The sequence below is a fragment of the Anolis sagrei genome, chromosome Y (assembly GCF_037176765.1).
Source record: "Anolis sagrei isolate rAnoSag1 chromosome Y, rAnoSag1.mat, whole genome shotgun sequence".
NCBI classification, from domain to species: domain Eukaryota; kingdom Metazoa; phylum Chordata; class Lepidosauria; order Squamata; family Dactyloidae; genus Anolis; species Anolis sagrei.
In genome coordinates, this window is record NC_090035.1 from 77910108 (window position 1) to 77927745 (window position 17638).

The 17638-nt window shown below is 44.1% G+C and overlaps 1 protein-coding gene across 1 annotated transcript in view; it reads left to right on the top strand.

Moving 5' to 3' along the window:
- The window catches only part of LOC132781408 (nesprin-2-like), a 49025-nt gene that overhangs the window by 5549 nt on the left and 25838 nt on the right, over nt 1-17638 (top strand). The window contains exons 2-7 of the mRNA XM_067462263.1: nt 4581-4816; nt 8704-8854; nt 11752-11928; nt 12147-12284; nt 14389-14583; nt 16733-16985. Coding sequence (XP_067318364.1) covers nt 4713-4816; nt 8704-8854; nt 11752-11928; nt 12147-12284; nt 14389-14583; nt 16733-16985 — 1018 coding nt within the window. The 5' untranslated portion in view covers nt 4581-4712. The remainder of the gene's footprint in view (nt 1-4580; nt 4817-8703; nt 8855-11751; nt 11929-12146; nt 12285-14388; nt 14584-16732; nt 16986-17638) is intronic.

Genomic DNA, 17638 nt, shown 5'->3' on the forward strand with positions numbered 1-17638 from the left:
GATCTATCTGCAGCTGCAACTGTATGAGAGCAAACCAAGGGAGGCAAAAAGTACTCTGTACGTGCTCAGAGGCCCTGCTAAGATCTATCTGCAGCTTCAACTGTATGAAGAGGGCTAACCAAGGGAGGCAAAAAACACTCTGCACATGCTCAGAGGCTCTGCTCAGATCTATCTGCAGCTGCAACTGTATGAGAGCAAACCGAGGGAGGCAAAAAGCACTCTGCACATGCTCAGGGGGCATGCTCAGATCTATCTGCAGCTGCAACTGTATGAGAGCAAACCGAGGGAGGCAAAAAGCACTCTGCACATGCTCAGGGGGCATGCTCAGATCTATCTGCAGCTGCAACTGTATGAGAGCAAACCAAGGGGGGCAAAAAGCACTCTGCACATGCTCAGAGGCCCTGCTCAGAGCTATCTGCAGCTTCAACAGTATGAGGAGGGCAAACCAAGGGAGGCAAAAAGCACTTTGCACATGCTCAGAGGCTCTGCTCAGATCTATCTGCAGCTGCAACTGTATGAGAGCAAACCGAGGGAGGCAAAAAGCACTCTGCACATGCTCAGGGGGCATGCTCAGATCTATCTGCAGCTGCAACTGTATGAGAGCAAACCAAGGGGGGCAAAAAGCACTCTGCACATGCTCAGAGGCCCTGCTCAGAGCTATCTGCAGCTTCAACAGTATGAGGAGGGCAAACCAAGGGAGGCAAAAAGCACTTTGCACATGCTCAGAGACCCCTCCTTTCCAACTTTTTTGCCTTTTTGACTTAGTTACATGGTGCTAGGTCTCTTATCGCATTGAGATGGGAAGCTTTGGAGCCCGGGAATCACATGCTGGCAAAATAAGGGCATTGACCTAAATACGATTTCTGCTTCTTCGGTGTAGAATTAAATACATTTAAAATATCCGCTGAGCTTTTCAGAAATGCAGTTTTGGGAGTCATTGGGAGAAAAGCATCCAAGGGGTGCAAACGCAGCAAATAGAGGGATTTGCAGTTCCCAATTATTTTTAGAGTTTTTGCAAAGCTAGAAATTAAGGGATCGAGTGACAATTGCACAAAAAGGTGGCAATGCCCTGGTTATTTTTTCCTGCTTTCTTTTGCAATAAAAGACTTTTGTGTTCCGAAGGCATTTTTCCCCCTTGTCTTTTTTGGATAATCTCCCCAAATCCCTTCTCTTGTCACAATATATCCTTTTGGGCCTTTTCCCTTTGAATGAAAGCAAGAGCCATTCAATCTCTTCGTGGCTTGTTGTGTGTGGCATTGGTTACATGGCAGAGAAAACAAATCCAGTTGTCTTTCCTTTGTCCCTCGATTTGGAACGGGGATTTCTTTGCATTTCATTTGTCGTCTGGCTTTTCCAGGGCTCCTGCACCTTTAATTAAAGTGTGGCAGGGCTCCTGCACCTTTAATTAAAACGTTGCAGGGCTCCTGCACCTTTAATTATAACAGTTCTGGGGATCATAAATAATTAATAAAGCTTTCCCAGGACCCATACACCTTTAATTAAAACAGTCTAGGATGCAATGCACCTTTAATAAAACCATTCCAGGGCTCCTGCACCTTTAATTATAATAATTCTGGTTGTCATAAATAATTAATAAAGCCATCCCTGGACTCATGCACCTTTAATTATAGGTTCTGGGGGTCATAAATAATTAATAAAGCCATCCCAGGACTCATGCACCTTTAATTAAAACAGTCTAGGATGCAATGCACCTTTAATAAAACCATTCCAGGGCTCCTGCACCTTTAATTAAAGTGTTGCAGGGCTCCTGCACCTTTAATTATAACAGTTCTGGGGGTCTTAAATAATTAATAAAGCCATCCCAGGACTCATGCACCGTTAATTAAAACAGTCTAGGATGCAATGCACCTTTAGTAAAACCATTCCAGGGCTCCTGCACCTTTAATTAAAACATTGCAGGGCTCCTGCACCTTTAATTATAACAGTTCTGGGGGTCATAAATAATTAATAAAGCCATCCCAGGACTCATGCACCTTTAATTAAAACGGTCTAGGATGCAATGCACCTTTAATAAAACCATTCCAGGGCTCCTGCACCTTTAATTAAAGTGTTGCAGGGCTCCTGCACCTTTAATTATAACAGTTCTGGGGGTCTTAAATAATTAATAAAGCCATCCCAGGACTCATGCACCTTTAATTATAACAGTTCTGGAGGTCTTAAATTATTAAAGCCACCCCAGGGCTCCTGCACCTTTAATTAAAACAGTCTAGGATGCAATGCACCTTTAATAAAACCATTCCAGGGCTCCTGCACCTTTAGTAAAACCATTCCAGGGCTCCTGCGCCTTTAGTAAAACCATTCCAGGGCTCCTGCACCTTTAATTAAAATGTGGCAGGACTCCTGCACCTTTAATTATAAAAGTTCTGGGGGTCTTAAATAATTAATAAAGCCACCCCAGGGCTCCTGCACCTTTAATTAAAACTGTCTAGGATGCAATGCACCTTTAATAAAGCCATTCCAGGGCTCCTGCACCTTTAATTAAAATGTCACCAGGCTCCTGCACCTTTAATTATATATTGACCCCCAGAACTGTTTTCATTAAAGGTGCAGGAGCCCTGGAATAGTTTTATTAAAGGTGCATTGTACCCTGGACTCTTTTAATTAAAGTTGCATGAGTCCAGTTGCATTGCTCCCTAGACTGTTTTAATTAAAGGTGCATGAGTCCCAGGATGGCTTTATTAATTATATATGACCCCATAACTGTTATAATTAAAGGTGCGGGAACCCTGGAGTGCCTTTATTAATTATATATGCCCCCAGAACTGTTATAATTAAAGGTGCAGGAGCCCTGGGCTGTTTTAATTAAAGATGTAGAATTGTTATAACTAAAGGTGCAGGAGCCCTGGAGTGTTTTAAGTAAAGACGTAGGAGTCACGGAGTACTTTTATTAAAGGTGCATTGAGTCCTGTACTGTTTTAATTAAAGGTGCATGAGTCCTGGAATGGCTTTATGAATTATATATGACTCCCAGGACTGTTATAATTAAAGGTGAAGGAGCCCTGGAGTGTTTTAAGTAAAGACGTAGGAGTCACAGAGTACTTTTATTAAAGGTGCATTGAGTCCTGGACTGTTTTAATTAAAGGTGCATGAGTCCTGGAATGGCTTTATGATTTATATATAACCCCCAGGACTGTTATAAACATGCAGGAGCCCTGGACTGTTTTAATTAAAGATGTAGAAGCCACAGAGTACTTTTATTAAAGATTCATTGTGTTCTGGACTGTTTTAATTAAAGATGTAGGAGCCACTAAGTACTTTTATTAAAGGTGCATTGAGTCCTGGACTGTTTTAATTAAAGGTGCATGAGTTCTGGAATGGTTTTATGAATGATATATGACCCCCAAGACTGTTATAATTAAACATGCAGGAGCCCTGGACTGTTTTAATTAAAGATGTAGAAGCCACAGAGTACTTTTATTAAAGGCTAATTGAGTTCTGGACTGTTTTAATTAAAGATGTAGGAGCCACGGAGTACTTTTATTAAAGGTGCATTGAGTCCTGGAATGGCGTTATGAATTATATATAACCCCCAGGACTGTTATAATTAAACATGCAGGAGCCCTGGGCTGTTTTAATTAAAGGTGCATGAGTCCTGGAATGGCTTTATGAATGATATATGACTCCCAGGACTGTTATAATTGAAGGTGAAGGAGCCCTGGACTGTTTTAATTAAAGATGTGGAAGCCACGGAGTACTTTTATTAAAGGTGCATTGAATCCTGGAGTGTTTTAATTAAAGGTGCATGAGTCCTGAAATGGCTTTATGAATTATATATGACTCCTAGGACTGTTATAATTAAATGTGAAGGAGCCCTGGACTGTTTTATTAAAGGTTAATTGAGTTTTGGACTGTTTTAATTAAAGATGTAGGAGCCACGGAGTACATTTATTAAAGGTTAACTGAGTTCTGGACTGTTTTAATTAAAGTTGTAGGAGCTGCGGAGTACTTCTATTAAAGGTTAACTGAGTTCTGGACTGTTTTAATTAAAGTTGTAGGAGCCGCGGAGTACTTCTATTAAAGGTTAACTGAGTTCTGGACTGTTTTAATTAAAGTTGTAGGAGCCGCGGAGTACTTCTATTAAAGGTTAACTGAGTTCTGGACTGTTTTAATTAAAGTTGTAGGAGCCGCGGAGTACTTCTATTAAAGGTTAACTGAGTTCTGGACTGTTTTAATTAAAGTTGTAGGAGCTGCGGAGTACTTCTATTAAAGGTTAACTGAGTTCTGGACTGTTTTAATTAAAGGCGCACGAACCCTGGACTGTTTTTCCTCTGTTTTTGGCAGACCTCGGGTGTGCCACTCCTTTTGTCTTCCCAAAGGTCTCTCCCATTTCCTGCCAAGCAGGTGAATGTGGAAAATGCTCAGCAGGTTTCGTTGGTATCCCTAGGCAATAAACCTTGAAGTGTTTGTTTATCTGAGAAGCAGATAAGCGGCTGTGAACTTGGCTGGCTAAGCATGGAAAAAAGGGAGCTGCGGTTTGTTTGTCTCAAGGGGGGTTAGAGTTCTTTCTTGTACGTATCACTCTCGATAACAAGTGGCCCTTTGCCCTGCTTTGCTTTCAGTTCTCCCAGGTCTTGAACACATTCCTCCAAAGAGCATCATGTCCTTCGGATGCTCGGGGATCCCTCGGAGAAGTTGCACGCATCCAGAACCGGGCAGGTAGCAGATCCGGGATCCCATTGACGTCTCCAAGGATGCAGAAAGTGGACTTGCAGAAGGGGCCTCTCCCATTGGAGCATGGGATGTCCACATTAGATGCTCAGGACCTGTGCACAGCATCTGTGGAGAGGCGCATCAGGTGGGAGAAGCTTCATATTTATATGGAGTTATATACCATATTTCCTCTATTCTAAGACACCATCGTTTCTAAGAGGCACATTAATATGTGCTTCTGTGTGTATTGTATACTTATATGGAGATATATACCGTATTTATTCTAAGACACCATCGATCATAAGAGGCACACTAATGTGTGCTTTGTGTATTATATACTTATATGGAGATAAGTATATAATACGTATTTATACCATATTTCCTCTATTCTAAGACACTACCAATTGTAAATGGCACTAATATGTGCTTGTTTGGGTATTATATATTTATATGGATCTATATACCGCATTTATTCTAAGACACCATCAATTGTAAGTGGCACACTAATGTGTGCTTTTTTGGGTATTATATATTTATATGGAGCAATCTACCATATTTATTCTAAGACGCAGAAAGAGAAGCGTCGTCAAGCAAAATCCAGGGTCAAACGGGAGAAATCCGAAACAGTGCTGCTCCTGTGTCCGCAGAAGCAGCGTCTTTAGTCAAACCGGTCCAGGTCCAGGAAGGGCGAAGTCCACATTCACGAGAAGCCAATCCGGGTCAATAACACGCGAACGAACAGGAGGTCTAAACTGCAGATCCTAAACCAACGCCGAACACGAAACAGGCAGCAACAAGTCTACAAGAATATTTTCCAATACACAGCACCCAACACACAAACGCACATCAACACCTTGCCTTCTGCAAGGACCCATCACCCCTGAACCCACTTTTATTTACAAATCATCATCAGAAGATGAACTGACCACCGCCCCATCATTATCCCCCGCAGCTGCTCCCATCTCCTCACGTGAATTCCCTTGTCCTTCCCTCCAAGTCCTCCATCTCCTGTCAAGACTTCGGTCCCTCCCAAGACTCAGTTGGATGCCCTGATTGCCAGTTTTCACCCTCAAAGAACTCCATAAAGGTATCACTAGTTGTTGGCTCCTCGCAAATAGCTTGCACTTCTCTTATCTTAGTCCAATCCATCGTGTCTCCTTCTTCTCCTCCACTCATTGACCCATCATCCCCAGAGAATCCCTCAAACAACTCCTCATCTGTAGGTGCTGTAAATATGTCCCGGATCCTCTTCCTCTGCTGCTCATCATCAGATTCCTGCTCCCTAGTAACCCTTTTTCCCCTTCTGGCATCCATACTACTGTTTGTAATGTTACTCACAGGCTCTACTACAGCAGTGTGCTTTGTGGATTATATACTTATATAATAATAATAATAATAATAATAATAATAATAATAATAATAATAATACTTTATTTATACCCTGCCACCATCTCCCCAAGGGGACTCGGAGCGGCTTACATGAGGCCAAGCCCAACAACCCAATGCACTGTATTTATTGTAAGAGACACACTAATTTGAGAACCGTATCTATATCTATATATGACGCATACTAATGTGAGCTTGTTTGTGTATTATCTATATATATAAAATGCTCTGTGCGTAATGAGTACCAAAAAAATATGTTTCTATGGGGATATGTGCCATATTTATTCTAAAACGCCACCGACTATAAGATGCACACTAATGTGTGCTTCTTTGTGTAGTATATATTTATATGGCGCTATATACCGTACCTTGGGAAGTCTGACTTGGCCATGGTGATCCACGCTCTGGTTACATCCCGTATAGACTACTGCAACGCTCTCTACGTGGGGTTGCCTCTGAAGACTGCCTGGAAGCTTCAATTAGTTCAACGCTTGGCAGCCAGGCTACTGACAGGAGCAGGGTACAGGGAGCACACAACTCCTTTGTTGCACCAGCTCCATTGGCTGCCAATTAGCTTTCGAGCAAAATTCAAAGTGCTGGTTTTAACCTATAAAACCCTTTACGGTTCTGGCCCAGTTTACCTGTCCGAACGTATTCTTCCCTATGAACCATCAAGACTGTTAAGATCTTCTGGTGGGGCCCTGCTCTCAGTCCCACCACTTTCGCAATCGTGTCTGGTGGGAACGAGAGACAAGGCCTTCTCTGTGGTGCCCCCCCCCCCCCCGGCTATGGAACTCCCTCCTGAATGAGATTAGATCCGCCCCTTCCCTCTTGACCTTCAGGAATCCAGTGAAATCTATGGAACGAGGCCTTCCCAGAATAATGACCAAGCCCGACAATTGAACAAAGTTTTTGACCACATGTGGACTGAGTTTGGACATGATTTTACTGTTGGCGAATTGGCTTATATGTATTTTATTCTATATGTCTTTTAATTTTTCTGTTGATATATGTTGTTTTAGACCAGTGGTTCTCAACCTTTCTAATGCCGTAACCCCTAAATAAAGTTCCTCATGTTATGGTGATCCCCAACCATATTTTCGTTGCTACTTCATAATGGTAATTTTGCTACTCTTATGATGCATAATGGAAATATCTGATAAGCAGGATTATTTTCATTAATACAAATTTAACATAATTAAAGCATAGTGATTGATCACAAAAACAATATGTTCGGGGAGTATGGACAATGGATGATGGGATTTGCAGTACCTTCAACAGATTCGGCTCTGACTTCCACTGACCACTGAGACCCCCACAAATGATAGACCTGGAACAAACTTGGCACACAGAACCCCAATGACCAACAGAAGATACTGGATATTGGGAGGAATTGACTATGATTAATAGGAGATGTCGTTCACCTACATAAGGAGAGGACTGTGAACCCAAACGACTGTGCATTTGGACCAAACTTGGCACAAATATTCAATATGTTCTTGTGGGTTTTTTCGGGCTATAGAGCCATGTTCTAGAGGCATTTCTCCTGACGTTTCGCCTGCATCTATGGCAAGCATCCTCAGAGGTAGTGAGGTTTGTTGAAATTAGGACAATGGGATTATATATCTGTGGAATGGCTGGGGTGGGGCAAGGAGCTCTTCCCTGCTGCAGTTAGGTGTGAATGTTTTAGCTGATCACCTTCATTAGCATTTGAAGGCCTGCCTGAGCCTGGGAAAATCTCTTGCTGGGAGGTGTTAATCTATGCCTGGTTGTTTCCTCTCTGTTGTTTTGCTGTTGTAATTTTAGAGTTTTTTAATACTGGTAGCCAGATTTTGTTCATTTTCATGGTCTCCTCCTTTCTGTTGAAATTGTCCACGTGCTTGTGGATTTCAATGGCTTCTCTGTGTAGTCTGACATGGTGGTTGTTGGAGTGGTCCAGCATTTCTGTGTTCTCCAATAATATGCTGTGTCTAGGTTGGTTCATCAGGTGCTCTGCTATGCCTGACTTCTCTGGTTGAAGTACTCTGCAGTGCCTTCCATGTTCCTTGATTCGTGTCTGGGCAATGCTGCTGCGTTTGGTGGTCCCTCTGTAGACTTGTCCACAGCTGCATGGTACATGGTAGACTCCTGCAGAGGTGAGAGGATCCCTCTACAAACCCACCAAGAAAATCCAAGAAATGCTTCGTTCAGCAAAGGACAAGAGGGATCCTCTCACCTCTGCAGGAGTCTAACGTGTACCAAGGTGAACTTTCTTCCCGCGCACGCCTTTTCCTGCAAGCTCCTCCTCTTGGCAACACACAGCCCTGTGGGAAGTGCAGGTGGATGAGCTTATCAAGAGTGCTAGCTTTTTAGCTGGCACAGAGGGTTGGCAGCCATTTTGGAGGGGGCGGGGCCATCTAAGGCACCTTCGCGACCCCCCGAAAATGGCCCAACAACCCTCCCGGGGGTCGCGATCCCCAGGTTGAGAACCGCTGTTTTAGACTGTACTGTAGAATTGAATCCTTGCTGTTAGCCGGTCTGAATCCCTCTACAGAGGTTGAGAAGATATAGACCACATTTTCTCTTTTCTAAGATTCCAGTAAATAGAGTAGTTATCTTTGGTTATGGTTGTTTCGTCCTTTGATGAATCCTTCGTTCCCAAACCAGGCAGGACCAAGCATGGCAGCTCCAGAAGACCCTTCAAGACATGGTTTTCCAGTTCCGGGACTGGCTGCGCTTAGCCGAAGCAGTGGCCTCGTCCCCGGCGTCTTCCCAGGTCTCTTTCGCCCGTTCCAAGAAAGAGCTCCAAAGGTTCGAGGTAAGAAGAAACCACCTTCTTCCCAAAGCTAGGTCATTAATTGTGATTTGGAGCCGCCTTTTGCTAAACTTTCCTGGTAGAAAAAAAAAGGAGAAGCATTTGATAGCCTGGGATCGCGGTCGCTTTATCTCCGGGGCCAAGAATCACAGGGAGCGAACAAGCGAGGCATTGAGGAAGAAGAAAGAGAATACGGCTTTGTTCTCCTTCCATTGACACATATTTTTGGGGTGAATTTTCCACCTTGCAAACCCTGCTCACCTTTTGGAGGGAGGAAAACAAATCATGGCAAGATGGGATAGGTTTTGCTTGGAGACGTTGAAATTGCTCTTGACTCCCAGCCAAAGACGGTTGAATTGCTCCAAGGCTTACATCACGACTTAATAAAGACAGTTTGCTGTCCCTCTTCCAAGTTGCCAAGAAAACAATGAGGAAAGTTATTTTATTTTTTTGGAGGGGATTATAGTATGCTGAACCCCCCGACATAGGAGGATATGGTTAGGAGTTGCAATCAGGGGCGGCTCAAGCAATACGCCAATTACGCATTTGCTTAGGGCGCACCTCCCCGGGGGGCGCTCTTGAGGAACTCTACTTGCAATGCAAAAGGAACCTTTCTGTGCTATCCAAGAAAGTTACAACCGTTTGGGTAATTTCTTAACTTTTTGGCGGTATGCAATCCATCGGCAATGATTTTTGGCTTCTACTTGTGATAGCAAAACCGTATACCTTCCTATTGAATGACAAGGATAGTCCAATATAATTCATTCTATAATAGTGTATAAACTGGGGAGCAGCGTGAGCTCCCTCTGTTAGTCCCAGCTTCTGCCAACCTAGCAGTTCGAAAACATGCAAATGTGAGTAGATCAATAGGTACCATTCCAGCGGAAAGGTAACGGCACACCATACAGTCATGCTGACCACATGACCTTGGAGGTGTCTACAGATAATGCCGGTTCTTTGGCTTAGAAATGGATATGAGCACCAACCCTCAGAGTCGGACACGACTAGACTTCATGCCAGGGGAAAAATTTTTACCTATATTATATACAGTAGAGTCTCACTTATCCGACCTTCACTTATCCGATATTCCGTCTTATCCGACGCTCTTAGTTCTTTATTTACTGTTTACCTTGATTAGCATTTGATGGCCTGACAGTTTTTAGGTGTGGCTTGTTACTGCCTGGGATATTCCTTTCTTGAGAGGTGATTAGGTGTTCCTGAATGTTTCTTGTCTGGAGTTCCCCTATGTTTGAATTGTTTTTTATTTACCGTTATAAGTCTTTAGAGTTTTTTTAATACTGGTAGCCAGATTTTGTTCATTTTCATGGTTTCAAGGTTTCTAAATTTCTGTTGAACTAAACTCCAACACAGGGGAGCTCCAGACAAGAAACAATCAGGAACACCTAATCACCTCTCAACAAAAGATTCTCCCAGGCAGTAACAAGCCACACCTAAAAACTCACAGGCCATCAAATGCTAATCAAGGTAGCCAACTGAAACATTCACACCTACCTCCAACAGACAAGAGTTCTTTCTTCCACCTTGGACATTGTTCCATGGATATATAAACCCCATTTTCCTAGTTTCCAACAGACCTCACAACCTCTGAGGATGCCTGCCACAGATGCAGGCAAAACGTCAGGAGAGAATGCTTCTAGAACATGGCCATACAGCCCAAAAAACCAAATACACAGGGAGAAATATAGAAATATAGAAATCATGATATAGAAAACATACCCACTTATCCCTCCCCCCAGTGTGCCATAGAGAAATTGATGTGAGAGCTGTTCAGCAGTGGAACTCTCTGCCCCGGAGTGTGGTGGAGGCTCCTTCTTTGGAAGCTTTTAAACAGAGGCTGGATGGCCATCTATCAGGATTGATTTGAATGCAATATTCCTGCTTCTTGGCAGAATGGGGTTGGACTGGATGGCCCATGAGGTCTCTTCCAACTCTATGATTCTATGATTCTATGATAAGAGCCTTGATCATGACTCAATATATGTCCATAGTTCATTATAGGAAAGTCCATACACAAAAGTATGTCCGTAAAGGGGATAAAAGTCCTTGATATGGGGCAAAAAGGTTCAAAAAAATCATAAGGAGAGGCTTAGTGATTTCACTGAGCCAAGATATGGAACTCTGCATCACTGGGGTTGAAGCTTGTCCTTTGGTCCTTGGAGAACTATAACTCCCTCCAAGGGCTGGAACCAGGTGGCAGATCCACTCCCCAAAGGTCTCATGGGATGACCACATCAACTCCACGGGTTCTGGGGCTCCAGAAGGACGAAGAAGCGACGGCATGAGCAGCGCTGCAGCAAAGGGCTCAGTTTGACAATCAGCTGTTTTTCTTTAAGATATATTCTCAAAAATAAAAAGGTTATTCACAGAGCGCAGGAGCCCGAAATGCAAAAAGTGAGATAGCAGATAGAGTTAGAATTTAGGTAGGAAAAATATGGCACCAAAATGGAGTCATTTGGTTAACTCGCGGATACGGGTCCCTGAGGGGTTTCCGTATCCGCGGTTTAAAGAAACGCAGGTTCGGCCTCCCTGGGACTCCTGGAAGGCATCAGGCCCAGAAAAGGGTAAATTAATGCATTAGATACTTGTGAGTCAGGAAATAGACACAATGTATCACTATGAAGAGGTGAAGGTTACAATTAAATTAGTCTTTATTAGGGGTTTTGTTAGAATGTTTGGGCTGGGGAGAGAAGTAAAAGGAGAGAGCTCAAGGTTGCAAAGAGTCCCTGGTTGAGGCTGCTGCTGGGGCACATTTCATCAGAGTTGGGCCAATGGGGCATTCAGGAACTGCGGAACTCCCTGCAGCTGGTCAGGGGTCTGGGGTGGATTCGGCATCATTGACATGAGTGAAAAACTATGGTAATTAATTCCCTCTCCTCAAGGCGCTGCAAAGACAGGTCTCCGACAAGCTGTTGCCTTTGGAAGCCTTGAACCGACAATACTGTCGGCTGGTGCGGAGAGGCGGCGTTTGCCCTGAAATCAAGTCCCGGGTTCAAGATGTCAACCGGCGTTGGGATGCTTTGAAGGTTTGGTCCGCAGTCGTCTCCAAGAGGCTGAAGGTGAGGAGACTTGCACGCATTAGATGCACCTACACTGTGGCATGAATTTTGTTTGACCCCTACTTGGACTGCTATTTTTAATAGTAATAGTACACAGCAGTGTAAACTCGTTCAATCCAATCATGTGGATTATCTGCTTTGTAGAAGGAGTGTAGAAGGAGCCTAAGGCAAAAGCAAACTGCAGCCTGCAACCTGCTTCTCTCATTCTCCTCTTTCAGCATGTTGTGAAGCAACGGGAAGAGTTCGAATCGGAGCGCGAGACCCTCCGACTGTGGCTGATGGAGCTGGACCTCCGCCTCACCGATGTGGAGCATTTCTCGGGCGGCACATCCTTGGAAAAAATGATCCAGCTGCAGGTAAAACATGTGTCAGGATTATTTAGTTATGCATGTGTGTTTTTCAATGTGTTTCTATTTAATTCAAGATGGATTGAGTTGTATTTCAAGATGGATTCTATTCTGCTCTTTGGCTGAGGCAGAGAAAATGTAACCTTGACAGAAATGAGATAACGTGTTCTTTGGCTGGGAAGAAGAGGGAGGATCTGGTCTCAGCCAGAAGTCAGATAAGCAGATGTTCAGAGACTGTTGTGTTATGCTTTGTAGTTCCTGATTGTAGCTCGCTGTGTGAAGACGTGTCTTATATGTACTTAGTAAAACTTAGTTTCTTTTGCAACTGTAAGTCTGCAGAGTCTTGATTTTTGGAGTACTGTGTCTGTTGATATAGCAAACCTTCCGCTGCGCACCACCCAAGCTCTGACAATCGGTTATGGGCCCAGCACGCTTCCGCATGTACACTCCTGTAACTACAGATCCAATATTCACACTGGACTCAAAGATTCCTCAACCTTTTGAGGTCAAATAATCTGGGAAACCATCATAAATTCTCCTATAGTTGCATTGGTGGACTTTGCAAAATGCTAGGAGATCCGTCGCTTCCGAGAAAGCTTGTTGTTATCCTCCTCCGCCTTTTCGCCTTTGGGTTTTTCCAAAAAAAGGAGATGGTATCTGTAGGAAAATTGGGTTTTGGGTGGACCACACACGGATCCTGCTTATTGAGCGGCTTGCTTGCCCACACCTGGAAGCTATGCATAGGTGTTGCCAGATCCTTTCTACCGATCACAATGTGCAAACCCAGAGCTTTTCACGCAGCTGTTTATTTGCTCATGCATTCAACTTCTATCCCTGGCATGGGCCAAGTTGGACCCTCCAGGTGTGTTGGACTTCAACTCCCACCAGTTTAAGCGGCTGGGGGGTGGGGGTGGAAAAGGCCTGAGGCTGTTAGGAATGGTGGGAGTTTAAGTCCCACCTGGAAGGCCCAAGTTTGCCGATGCCTGGGCTAGATGGCCATCTGTTGGGGATGCTTTGATTGTGCCTTTCTTGCCTGGAAGAATGGGCTTGGAATGGAATGATAATTTGTGGGATTAACATAACTCAGAAACCACTGGACGAATTGACACCAAATTTGGACACTATTTATTCATTTACTAGTTTGGGGACCCGGCGCTGCCCGGGTTATTTGAGAAAGGAATATTGTATCAAGTTTGGTCTTTATCAGTTATTTATATGGGTGGCAGTGGTCTCAGGAAGTTAGTGAAGGTACTGGGAGTCCCATCATCTATGGTCCATTCTCCTCCAAACTGCACTGGGATGGAGAGTGGGTCATGGGGGCTCCGTGTGCCAAGTTTGGTCTTGATCAGTCATTGCATGAGTGTCGATGAGGTCTCAGGAAGTGAGCGAAGGTTCTGCAAGTCCCATCATCCATCATCTGTCCTCCTCCAAACAGCACCAGGATGTAGAGTGAGTCAAGGGGGCTCTGTGTGCCAAGTTTGGTCTTTATTTGTCTTTGTTGGGGACCACAGTGGTCTGTCTATATGCATATATTTGTGTATGTATATGTATGTGTGTGTAAGAATGTGTGCATGTGTATATGTATATGAGTGTATGTGTATATGTATATATGGTGTATTTTGGGGGTTTTTAAGTCTATTCCACTGGGGTTGTGTGTGTGTGTGTGTGTTTAGGAGTAATGGACACTCGTTGGACTGTTAGGTGTCTTGTGTCCAAATTTCATGTCAATTTGTCCAGTGGTTTTTGAGTTATGTTTATCCCACAAACGAACATTACATTTTTATTTATATGTTGTTGTTCATTCGTTCAGTCGTCTCCGACTCTTCGTGACCTCATGGACCAGCCCAAACCAGAGCTCCCTGTCGGCCGTCACCACCCCCAGCTCCTTCAAGGTCAGTCCAGTCACTTCAAGGATGCCATCCATCCATTTTGCCCTTGGTCGGCCCCTCTTCCTTTTGCCTTCCACTTTCCCCAGCATTATTATATTATTTATATTATATTATTTATATAGATAATATGTATTTAATATATGAACATTTCTTGGGGCTGCATGAGAAACATATGCTTCCCAAAGCGCTCTGCGGCTTTCAAAGTTTGAGAACTCCTCTTGCAGGCCTTCCAGGAAGATGTGCAGGCCAATGCGGAGCGCGTGGACCACTTTCTGGTGCACGGGGAGCGCCTGATCCAGAAGAGCCACCCTGAAGACGCTGAGATCTTGGAAGAGGAGCTGCAGGACCTGAGCTGCTTCTGCCAGGAGGTCTTCCGCAGGGTCTTCCGCTTCCGACGGAGACTGGTCAGCATGAGGCTGGTACGTCAAGGGTGGGTGATGCAATAACAATAGTAGAATCCTGGATTTCGAAGGGACCCCAAGGGCCATCTAGTCCAACCCCCCTTTTTCTATGCAGGGAGGCACAATCCGATCCCTCCCGACAGATGGCCATCCAGCCTCTGTTGAATCATAGAATCCTAGATTTGGTAGACACCCGCAGAGGCCATCCAGTCAAAGCCATCTTGACAGATGACCATCCAGCCTCTGTTGAATTATAAAATCCTAGAGTCCCTTCCAAACATCATGTTCCATAGTGATATTGAAGCATAGCTATCGTATCGCATCTCAGCCTTCTTTTCCCCAAGTCAGCATGTGCATCTCCTTAAACTGATTGTCACAGGACTTGGCTTGCAACGCTATGATCATTTTGCTTGCCTTTCTCTACCTTCTCTAGAGTTGCTAGTTGTTGTTGTTGTTGTTGTTGTTGTTTTTATGGTTATGTTTATTTATAGTCCACTTTGTCAAGCCCATTGGGAAATAGCTCTCTGCATCCCATCTGAAATGGGACTTGGGAAGCATAAATTGCCATTGCATGCATGGATTTAGAGTTGCATGTTGTTGTTGTTGTTGTTTTTATGGTTATGTTTATTTATAGTCCACTTTGTCAAGCCCAGTAGAAAATAGCCATCTGCATCCCATCTGAAATGGGACTTTGGGAAGCATATGTTGCAATTGCATGCATGGATTTAGAATTGCATGTTGTTGTTGTTGTTGTTGTTGTTTTATGGTTATGTTTATTTATAGTCCACTTTGTCAAGCCCAGTAGCAAATAGCCATCTGCATCCCATCCAAAATGGGACTTTGGAAAGCATAAGTTGCCATTGCATGCATGCATGCATATTGCTAATGAAGTCGAGGAGGAATTTAAAAGGGTCTTGCCCTGAAGGAGAGACCCTGCGGACCCACCAAAGAGGGCTCGCTACAATGGTGAGCAAAGAGAAGCCCAATTTAAAAGGTTTTTCCTAAGTTCCCAAAAGAAATCTCACCAAAGTTGAAGGAAGCGCCACCAAGATGATTTTATAGCGATTCAGCTGGAAAGGATGCAAAGCAACAATAATTCGCCAAGCAAAGCATACAGAGTACAAAAATAAAGGCCTTTTTATACATAAAACAGAGCTGCCAGGTTTGAATTTCCCACTCCCCGCCCCTCTGCCGGCTCAACGATGATTGGCTGGTGCTCTACAGCTGGGAGGAGGCTTGGCCGCCTCCTGAGTGCCTGGGCGAATCGCTGAGCTTCTGCCACCTGGGCTTCCCGACCAATCAGGAGAGAGGGAGGCGGGATGAGGGGGAAACAATGCATTCTTGAGTGGATTATGGAGATATGAAATGTCCAAGTGGCCAGCGAGTCCCAGGGGCCTGCAAGCCGACCCTCCTATTGTCCTTGATTAGTGGCAATAAACATTGATGTCTGGCAAGCCTGCCAGATCCGGATTTTCTTGGTCCTGAGATATGGGAACAATGAGGAAATCTGGCTGAAATTTCGGTGGAAGAAGATTTAAATGAGTAACAGATCAGGACAAAGTGTGGCTTTCCGAAGGCCCCTTTTGTCCTATTGAGATATGATCATCAATGCCAAGTGACCGCCTCTGCTGGGGGGGCCAACTCCGAGCCCCAGAGGCCATGAGCCATTGTTATTGTCCATGCAAATAGTGTCTTTTGATAAGGTTCTTTTCAACTGAGGATTTCCTTCTTTCCAGGGTCACAGAGAGTGGCTTCTTACATTTTAATACATATTTTGAAATGGGATAGGGCAGAAAGGTCAGGTAAAGGTCAGATATACAGGGAGAAATATAGAAACCATGGTGCAGAAAACATACCCACTTATCCCTCCCACCAGAGTCCCATAGAAGTTCAAGAGAGTACATAAGTGTAAAGGGAGGGGGTTTCTCAGTAATAAATGTGCTACCTTCTGCTGTATATGAAACATAGGGCATAAAACCTTGAGTAAATGTACACACAATCTAACATGAGAAGGGTCCTTGTTGTTGTTAGTGTCTTGACAAAGGCTTAATCCTTATTATCCAGTCTGGTGTTCTTGTCCTTAGCAAAACTATAAGTTACTATCTTTTATGGGGAGGGGGGATCATGTTCGACTTCACTAACAGGATTTTGCCTGATATGTTCCCAGGTCTTTGAGGACGAATGGCTGTCGGACCGTGACAGCGACTTCTCCGAAGGCTCCTTGCAATTGGACAGAGCGGACGCCGGGCAACCTATGGGCTTCCACTGCCAATCCACCCCAAAGAAAGCCCTCCTGCCTTGCAAAAGGACCTCTGCACATGAAGGGGGGATGATGGATTTGGAGTGGGACCCTTCCGTGGATGTCGGAGGTTCCACGTCGCACGACGAAGAGGACTCTTCCTACTTCAGTGCCATTACAGGTAAGTGCAAAGAGCGTGCGCCCAAAGGGGGAAGCTCTCATTTTGGGGCCAAAGTTTGATAACAACAACAACAACAAAATACAACATTTGACACAAACTATGTTGCATTGGTTGAGACTAGATGAGACGTTCATTGCAAATTCCATGCACCCAAAGGGGGAAGCTCTCATTTTGGGGCCAAAGTTTGATAACAACAACAACAACAACAACAACAACATAATACAACATAATACAACATAATACGCGATTTGACACAAACTTTGTTGCATTGGTTGAGACTAGATGAGACATTCATTGCAACCTCCATGCGCCCAAAGGGGGAAGCTCTCATTTTGGGGCCAAAGTTCGATAACAACAACAACAACAACAACATAATACGACATTTGACACAAACTATGTTGCATTGGTTGAGACTAGATGAGACATTCATTGCAAACTCCATGCGCCCAAAGGGGGAAACTCTCATTTTGGGGGCAAAAGTTTGATAACAACAACAACAACAACAACATAATACGACATTTGACACAAATTGTGTTGCATTGGGTGAGACTAGATGAGCGGTTCATTGCAAACTCCATGTGCCCAAAGAGGGAATCTCTCATTTTGGGGCCAAAGTTTGATAACAACAACAACAACAACAACAACAACAACAA